The sequence below is a fragment of the Nicotiana tabacum genome, chromosome 22 (genome assembly GCF_000715075.1).
Source record: "Nicotiana tabacum cultivar K326 chromosome 22, ASM71507v2, whole genome shotgun sequence".
Taxonomy (NCBI): domain Eukaryota; kingdom Viridiplantae; phylum Streptophyta; class Magnoliopsida; order Solanales; family Solanaceae; genus Nicotiana; species Nicotiana tabacum.
In genome coordinates this window covers 160,945,098-160,954,341 of record NC_134101.1, presented here as the reverse complement: position 1 = coordinate 160,954,341, position 9,244 = coordinate 160,945,098, and the positions used below count along the sequence as shown (strand labels likewise).

Genomic DNA, 9,244 nt, shown 5'->3' with positions numbered 1-9,244 from the left:
AAGAGATACTATGCTTAGATACTTTACATTTTCTCATTTGATGTAATTGAACTATGCTTGACCTGATTCCCGTTTAAGAGGGGATACGTAGGCATCCTTATGGGTTCGGTCATATCATAATAAAATTTTCATTTCCCCCAAGAGCAGAACTGGGCAGAATTTTGAGGAGGACCCTCCAAATTCCGGAGTAAGTCCAGTCAATGACAACATGTGTCAAATGGTCAGTAATCAGTTAAGAAACTGGGGTAGAATTTTGAGAAGGATTCTCAAAATTCCGAAGAAGGTTCAGCAAGATCCATTATCCGCAAACAACCGAAGGATCATCTACTAAACTTGGGCAGAATTTTGAGGAGGACCCTCAAAATTCCGACATAAGAGAGCTGCAATGTCTTTAAGATGTGTTACAGTCACTAGTTCATCTATTTTTTCTGAAATAACTCTATTTTTATCAACAATTGCGTATTTTTCGAAAAACTCTATTTCCATAACAGTCAGGTGTTACCTAGGGGAACTCGAAAGGGGATTTCAGAATGGAGGATAGCAAGGCCAGCAGACAAAGCCCGAACCAACCTCCCCCTCACAAAACTTACAATTTTTCTTTGAACGCAGGCACATTTGACGTAACAATAGCACTCGCAAAACATGTATACACAAAGATAATTCACTATCAATCAGGTCATCAGACATCGAATATGTCCTCCAGCTAAGACATATGCTACTTTTACTTACTACTTTCTCTCTGCATGAGGCTAATCCTTGCCTCCATATTTGCATGAGGCTAACTCCTGCCTCCATATCTGCATGAGTCTAATCCTTGACTCCATGAGGCTAATCTCTGCCTCCATACTTATATGAGGCTAATCCTTGCCTCCATAACTGCATGAGGCTAATCCTTGCCTCCATACCTGCATGAGTCCAATCCTTGACTCCATGAGGCTAATCCCCGCCTCCACACTTGCATGAGGCTAATCCTTGCCCCCATACCTGCATGAGGTTAATCCTTGCCTCCCATTTGCATGAGTCTAATCCTTGACTCCCTATTTGCATGAGGCTAATCCTTGCCTCCCTACTTGCATGAGTCTAATCCTTGACTCTCTATCTATATGAGTCTAATCCTTGACTCCATACCTGCACAAGGATAATCCTTGCCTCCCATTTGCATGAGTTTAATCCTGACTCCCTATTTACATGAGGTTAATCCTTGCCTCCCTACTTGCATGATTCTAATCCTTGACTCCCTATCTACATGAGTCTAATCCTTGACTCCTTGTCTGCATGAGGCTAATCCTTGCCTCCATATTTGCATGAGTCTAATCCTTGACTCCATATTTGCATGAGGCTAATCCTTGCCTCCACATTTGCATAAGGATCCCTGCCTCCATATTTGCATGAGTCTAATCCTTGACTCCGCATTTGCATGAGGCTAATCCCTGCCTCCATACTTGCATGAGGCTAATCCTTGCCTCTATACTTGTATGAGTCTAATCCTTGACTCCCTATCTGCATGAGGCTAATTCTTGCCTCCCTACTTGCATGAGTCTAATCCTTGACTCCATACTTGCATGAGGCTAATCCCTACCTCCATACCTACATGAGGCTAATCCCTGCCTCCTAACTTGCACGGGACTAAGCATTGTCCCTCTTTGCATAGATATTGCTCTATTTTACTAGTTATTTGCTTTCCAATCGGGCTAAGCTCTACCCTCCATTTCACAAGACTAATCATTGTCTTGATGACATTATGACTATTGCACATCATGGGTTGAAATATCTCCAACCTATCCAAAGGTGGCATAGTCTAAAAGGCATCATCCTCATAGACGGAAGACATCATGCCATGACCTGAGAATCTCTCAAATCTGCATATCATTATTCAAAGGCGTCATGGTTCGGAGGCACCATCTTCATGGCCCGAGAACATCATTTCATGGTCTGCGAATCCATCACTAAATAATGCATGGCCCAGGACGTCATGGTCTGAGGACGTCATTTTTAACCATCCGAAGACAACCTTCATGGTCCAAAGGGAATTTGCATCATGTTTAAATTTTTTGCAAGTGCACGTTTGGAGCATCCTTTTATCTGCAGGTAACCGCTATCCTAGCAGGAGCGATCTCGCTCCAATTCCCTCCAATTATCCCGAACCCTAACCGCTCACCGTAGCCACTTCCGCATTGCCTGTCCGTTCTTGCAGTAATTTCATCGACATATTCCGCAGATGAATTCAGAACTACACATGGTCTGATTCCTGTAAAACCAGGGACGTGTAGGCAACTCGAAAACTGGAGCCCAAGCCCTGTCTTTCAAAGCATCCCGTCCGGTCAAAATTGGTCATCATTTCTTTACCCGAAAACTCTTTCATCCTTCCCGGGTAAAGAGGGGCGGTTGTTGATACCCAATTTTTTCCTATATTTTTTATATGCATAAATACCTTCAAAATAGCATATATATGCATATATAAGCATGCACAAGGTTTTTATAGTTTTTTCCATAATTTTAAGGATTTAAATTGATTTATTTCCTTCCCTTTTATTCATAAAATTCCCAATAATTATCTCTCAAATTATTTTTGTGGTGATTTAGTTATTTAATTTCTATATTTATGCCAAAATATGATTAAAATATTGTTTATGTATTTTATAATTGTATTTTTATATTTTTAAAGCTAAATTGCATATAATTGCAATATTAGCCTCATTAATGTATAATTACATTTATATGCGTATAATTGATCTCCTATATTTTAAAAATGTTAAATATCTATTTTAAATCATTTTAGTACATGAATTATTTTGTTGTTGTAAGGTCTAGGGTAGGGGTAAGGTCTGCGTACACACTACTCTCCCAGACCCCACTAAGTGGGATTATACTGGGTTGTTGTTGTTGTTGTTGTTTAGTACATGAAATTATTTTTTAGAAATTATTTATCATTTATTATAAATTATATAGGGAAAATTGGCTATTTAAAATATAGCCAGCTTTGCATTTCAATTATAGCCCAATTTAAACCCAATCCCAGCTCAATTTCAGATTAAAAACACCCGGCCCAATCCCTGAACCCTCCTACCCGACCCAAAGCCATATTAAATCCTGGTCGTTGATCTAAAAGATCAACAACTCTCGTCCGTTCTTACCATTTTTAATTCCGAACGACCCTAACCCTAGCTCATTATTCAGAGACTGCCGCCTCTGTATTCTCTCATCTCCTCTCCTCTCTCAACCACTCAACCTAACCCTAGCTCATTCAACCTCTGACTTTCTTCTTCGGTGATCTCCCTTTAACTCCTAAACCTTCAATGGCTCCTCTATTGCCATGCTCTCCTTCCCTAAGGTCCTCAAGGGCCCTGGGGCACGCCGACTTGCATCTAAAGTTTTCCATCTGGTCTGTTCTTGGCTACTTTCGTATGATTTCGAGTAGAATCATGTTGTACTTGTTACGATCCTTGAGATTTTAGACAGGTTCTTTCATCTCTATTTAGGTTTCTTCTGAAACCCTAATTTTGCTTACATCTCCTAGATCTGTACGATTTTTAAATGATTTGAGTCTGTTTCTTTGATGTTTTACACTATCCTTGTAACTCTTTACAAGAATAATCGATTTCAAAGTGTTTTCACCTTCTTCTAAAATTAGGATTTTCGGAACTTCTTCTAAAACCTTGTTTAAACCGATTCTTTATGTTTAAACTTCTATATCTTGCATATTTAGACTGATTCTATAATTTTACTACCTATTCAACTTGCCTATGTTGGAAGCCCTAATTTTTCTAGGTTTCTTCGTTTGATTTTGTGACTAGCCTGTTCTTATTTGAGTTTCTGTGACTATTTCACTTCGAATATGTTTTCTACTGAGTTTCTTATGCCTAACTTATATCATTTGTGTATGTTTTCATCTTGATTGTTCATACTTGCCTTTTTCTATCGATACTGCTTAACCTGTATGTTTGCTATGACTGGTTATTCTTATTTTACTCTATTTATATACTACAAAAAACTTGGCTTTTAATGACCACTTCTTAACCGAAGGGAGGTAGATCCGGTCGTTATAAGTATACTTTTAAAGACCAACAATATTTCCCGTCGTTGATGACGCTTTTTAATTCTACAATAATAAAAGAATAATATCCGGTCGTTAATGGCTATGATGAATTGGCAGACATATCCAAAATAAAAGCGCGCCACCACTGTCCACTAAATTTTTAGTTCTTTTCTTTCACTCTATTGAAAGAACCCTAAGCCCCAAATTGCAAAATAAGGATGGCCGTAACTCGCTGTAAATCATTGTTGATTTCGTTCGTCTTTGCCTCAATAATAGCAACGAGATCCGAATCTTATCATCTCCAGAAGCGCTTCAATTATTGGAATTTAGCTTAGGTTATCTTCTTCAGTTGGATTCCTGGTTATTTTTCTCTCTCTGCAGTAACCCTTATTATCAATTTCTCATTCCTGGTATTTGCTCAGCATCGGATTTTGTTGCTAAAAATCCTTGGTATATTATTGAAGATTCTATATCTAGGGACGCCCAAGATGGGAAAGAGATTAAGCCAAGCCGAAAATCGCTAACGCCTTCCTCTCGATCTCAAAATTAGTCTTTATCCTCTCAAGGTTACTCTTTCTTTCTCTTTTTTATTTTATTTTATCTTTTGTGAATTACACCTTCTTATTTAGTTTCATCAAGTCTGTGCGAATCTGAAATGTATGTTCCTCTTTGTCGATTTGTCTTGTACATGAGTAGGTATTTCTATTTTATTTCCTTAGTACACGATGTTGTATTATGCAATTCAATAAATTTTGTACTGTGTGGCTACTTTCTTGAATTTTTGGGAGATGGCAAGATCTAACTTATGCAAAAATGATTGTTAATGACTCAGAAAATTTAGTTCAGACGTTGTAGCAATTTTGAGTAGAGAAGGAGATTGTATGAGCTCAGAGAAAACATTTAACGATGATGCAGATGGAATGTTAATGAATAGAAGAAAGAATAGCTATCCTTAAGGCAACATTAGAACTCTTTGTGGTAGCTTCTCAAATGGATTGACAATTTCACATTGAGGATCATATTTATGAATTATCCAATGGGTGGAGTATGATCCAATGAGGGGATTTAATTTCAGTGCCCAAAAAGAGGGGACACAGTATACCCTCCTAATGCAAGCAATCATGATATTAGTTCCGATCTATTTTGGTTCTATAATGTCCTTCTACATTAACTTATTTAAATATGTGAAGCCTTTATTGTAATCATAGAATCCTTGACCTTATAAAAGGATTCTTGACTTTGAAACATAACTTAATCTTTATTCTTCATGGCAATCTTAAAAAGTGAAAGAACGAAATTGGGAGAATATCTTTCAACTCACAAGTTGCATACTTTCATTGGACCTTTGTTCCTTTTAATTTTTTTTTTTTAAAAATTGTGATGCATTAGTTAGGTGTGTACTGACTTTTTAAAGTATTAAGAAAAGCCATAGAAAATTAATTATCAATTAAAGAATTTTTCCTGGTGATCTTCCAAAATGTTTACCTCTTCTTTATATATTTTTGAATATTCTCATTTCTAACGGTTGTAGATTACAGTTGAAGATCTAGCGAAACATAAACTCGCACTTTCATAATTGAGGGAGGGAATTTATGATATCACTGTTTTGGCATAGCCATTAGGAATGGTACTTACTGACACCATGAGAAAATTGATAATTTACTTTAATGCTTGGATGGTCAGATGGATCTTGAGGACTTATTAACCTTACATCCAGGTAGATACATGTCAGCACTAAAGTAGACGCTTCATTAAAACTTTTCATTCTCAGAACTTGTGTCGTTCTCAGTTTTAATTTTTTACTTCTAAAAGAAATTGATTTTCATGTCACATATGAAGAGTCTAATAGTTGGTTGTGAAGTCTAATAAGGTAGAGTGAAACTCCCATTTTACTGTTCTGCTTCATTTCAGCGATGCCATTTCTCTTCTTAAATTTCCTTTTTCTTTTTCACCAAGAGAACTTTGAGAAAACACCACACTACGGGATGCTCTTCTTATCTCAAAAGATGATTTGTCATCAATTAACTTTCTCTTGCAAAAATAATCTGGAGCTTCTACTTTGACCGAAATTTCCTGAGAAAATATATATTTACTGTTTAATATATATATATATATATATATATATATATATTAGATTTTCTGATATTAGTACCTATTATTCAGTTATATATACAGGTCAGCTCTGTTGGCCAGTTCAATTGTATTTAATTTACAAGAAGCTAGATAAGATACTATATCAGTCCTTAGCAGCATCCTGATATTGGTTTTGGAACATATATGTTGCTGCTTTATATTGCAGTAATCAATAATTAGGTGGTAAGGTTTGAAATTGACCTTTTGGCCAATAATAGAAGCTTTAGTTCAAGGATTCAATATACATTATATGGAACTGTTGGCTTCAGCACACATTAGTTCTCGACTGAACAAATCCACAATGTAAGTTATGTTAAAGTATCACATTAAGTCTTTCTATACCTTTATGATTAATAGAAAATGCACCACTTCTCTATGTGATTAGCTACTCTTTTTTTTTTTTTTTTTATGTTATCACATTTATAAATCAGAGACAATACATAAATATTAGCAGGATTTTTGGAATTTGCGTTGGTTCTTGCAGAAGCATTCGACTCTTCAAATGAGGCTAAACTGAAAACCAATATATAGCTTTGTTTTGTATCTTACTTGGAGAGAGTTTGAAAAGGAATTGAAGTTGTTGTGAGTTAAATTCTTCCAATCGTTCCACTTTCCAATTTTAGGAAAATAATGATGCCTCAAATTGACACATGGATGTGGATCAAGTTTCAATTATTTCATGCATGTAAATTCTTGCTTTCATGATCAAATATCAATCAAATTCTGCTTCTGAATGATTTGTGTGGCCTTTTGTACATTTTGATATAGAGTTGGTCATCTTTTCTTTTGACTATACGTTAAAGAAATTTTGTATCTTTTGCTTTGACGTAGGAGTCAATTACAGGTTGCTCTGCTTACTGTACTACTTACTGCTTAATGACTCAAATTGATACATGTTATATAGTGGTTTGGTTTTATATGTGATAGTTCTGTTAGGCAATCTGATAAGAAAGTACTACTTAGACTGCAACCTGTATCTTGAAAATGCCCTACATAGGTCTAAGCAGATATATTGTTATCTGTTCGAGGATCTTCTGTTGGAATAGGTTTGTAAATACAACTTCTCTATAGCATTTGTTGTGAAATGATTGATAGAGATGGAGCATTTTTTATGGATGAACAAGATCAGATATTTTTGTGAGAGTCAGAAAGAAAAATTATACCGTTGCCTTTATGCATCTTAAAATTGTGCAATTTAATGTTGAGAACTCCAATTGCCACTTCACCAATTTTGTTTTGTTTTTTTAGTTCTTGTTCACTCCCTGTATCTCTTTCATGGATTTTAGCTTGCATATTTTCTCTTCAGCTGTCTTGACAGCTAGATTGGTTTTTCCCTATTATGGGCATTCAAAGAATAGAGGTAACATATAGAAGAAATGAACCCGATTTCACGTGCAAGATTGTCAAGATCCTCAAGCCTAAACTTTGAGCAAGTTCATGCCTAATTTATTTCTATTGCTATTGTGGCTTATTATAAACATATGGTATTTTCAAATGTTTTTTTAAGTAAATTATTGTTGTGCTCCCATGGATGTAAATAATGTATCATATGGTAACCATAGATGAATAATATCCAGCAATATTATCAATATCTTTTGTAATCATTACATGCATCTATTTCTCTTTTTCCCATTTCATTTCAAAACAAAGTTATACAATGTTTTTTATATCTAATTTGGTATTCATTCACGTGCATCTACTTTTCTTATTTGTCATTCAGTTCCAACTTTACAGTATTGGGGCCATGCTGGCACGGGCTAGCGCCACCTAGTACTACAAATAAATTTGAGACTTGCTTGGCTGACATTTAGTTCTTTCTTTTTCTTGGTTAACTGCAGTCAGTTATGCAAAGTTGGGGCATTGGACCCTAAGAAGGTAAAGGGAACTATTTTAGTTTGTCTAAGAGGAGATAATGCAAAGGTTGACAAGGGACAGCAAGCTGCTTTGGCATGTGCACAGTTGGAATGGTTCTACCCAACGATTATGCATCTGGCGATGAAATTATTGTTGATCCTCACGTCTTACCTGCTACGCAAATTAGTTACACTGATGGACTTGAACTCTTCGCTTATGTTAATTCAACAAGGTATAACAATCTATGAATGGATTTAACTTGTATACACTAACGGTTTAGACAATGTTTGACTATGCCACTTCATTTTCTTGTTAAATGTTTTATGCAGTACACCTACAGCTTCCATTACACATCCAACGACTCAATTGGGAACAAAGCCAGCTCCAGTCATGGAAGCCTTTTCATCAATAGGACCTAACACTGTTACACCAGAGATCCTTAAGGTTTTACACTGGTTCATGATTTTTTCACTAAAGTGACATGACTTCTTCCCTTAACAGATCAGGAACTTGAAGTCTGAAGAAGCTATGCTTGAAGAATGTGTGGAGCAAGTTGAAGCACAATATAGTTTTTGTTCAGTTAGCAGTGATTTAAAGATTTTGTCATTTGTACATCGTGCTACAGTTCTAGTGTCTGTTTTTAGGAGTTGATAAAAATAGTTTCATGCAATTTGGATGGTTATATTTATAGACATTGTGATCCTTCGGTTCTTTGTAATGAAAAATGAAATTTTGTTGAGTATGAATTTTGATTATTTGGTATATTTTTAGTTGTTATATATATGTGTGAGAGAAAGCATATGGTAATGATTATTATTGGATAACTACAAAAAATAATATAAATTGGTGTAATTAGATTTATTAAAATTTCTCATCAACGAAGGGAAATGTGAAACTCTTTAATAACAGGATTATCAAATGGTTATAGGTGCATTAGTGAAGGGAAATTTGGATATTTGCGACGGGAACACTGGTCGCTAAATAAGAACAACGGTGGGAAGTTTTCTGGTCGTTAAAGGAATTTAACGACCGCATTCTAATCCGGCCGTTAACTTTTAACGACGGAGCCTTTAACGACCGGCGACGACCGGATTTTATTAGGTCGTTATTGACTTATAGCGACTGGATTTGAACTTTTAACGACTGCATTTCCCTTTGCTAAAAGCCAATTTTCTTGTAGTATGCTGAACTATGAATCATGACTTCCCCTTTGATTGATTT

The 9,244-nt window shown here is 35.8% G+C and overlaps 1 protein-coding gene across 2 annotated transcripts; it reads left to right on the top strand.

The window, feature by feature from the left end:
* The first annotated feature begins 4,135 nt into the window (after nucleotides 1-4,135).
* On the top strand, nucleotides 4,136-8,769 carry LOC107776554 (uncharacterized). Of its 2 annotated transcripts, XM_075244641.1 has the most exons (4): nucleotides 4,139-4,602; nucleotides 6,336-6,472; nucleotides 8,008-8,255; nucleotides 8,353-8,769. In XM_075244641.1, the coding sequence occupies exons 2-4, from the start codon at nucleotides 6,420-6,422 to the stop codon at nucleotides 8,433-8,435; spliced, it is 384 nt and encodes a 127-aa protein (XP_075100742.1). In that variant the 5' UTR covers nucleotides 4,139-4,602; nucleotides 6,336-6,419; the 3' UTR covers nucleotides 8,436-8,769. The 2 variants fall into 2 exon arrangements, 1 of the variants encoding a protein (XP_075100742.1); XR_001645999.2 differs by lacking the exon at nucleotides 6,336-6,472 and having other exon boundaries at nucleotides 4,136-4,602.
* The last annotated feature ends 475 nt before the right edge of the window (nucleotides 8,770-9,244 follow it).

Excerpts from the sequence above, each read along its gene's own strand:
- LOC107776554 (XM_075244641.1), top strand. The coding sequence starts at position 6,420 with ATGGAACTGTTGGCTTCAGCACACATTAGTTCTCGACTGAACAAATCC. Across the intron at positions 6,473-8,007 it reads CGACTGAACAAATCCACAAT|TCAGTTATGCAAAGTTGGGG; the intron begins GTAAGTTATGTT and ends GGTTAACTGCAG. Across the intron at positions 8,256-8,352 it reads GCTTATGTTAATTCAACAAG|TACACCTACAGCTTCCATTA; the intron begins GTATAACAATCT and ends TGTTTTATGCAG.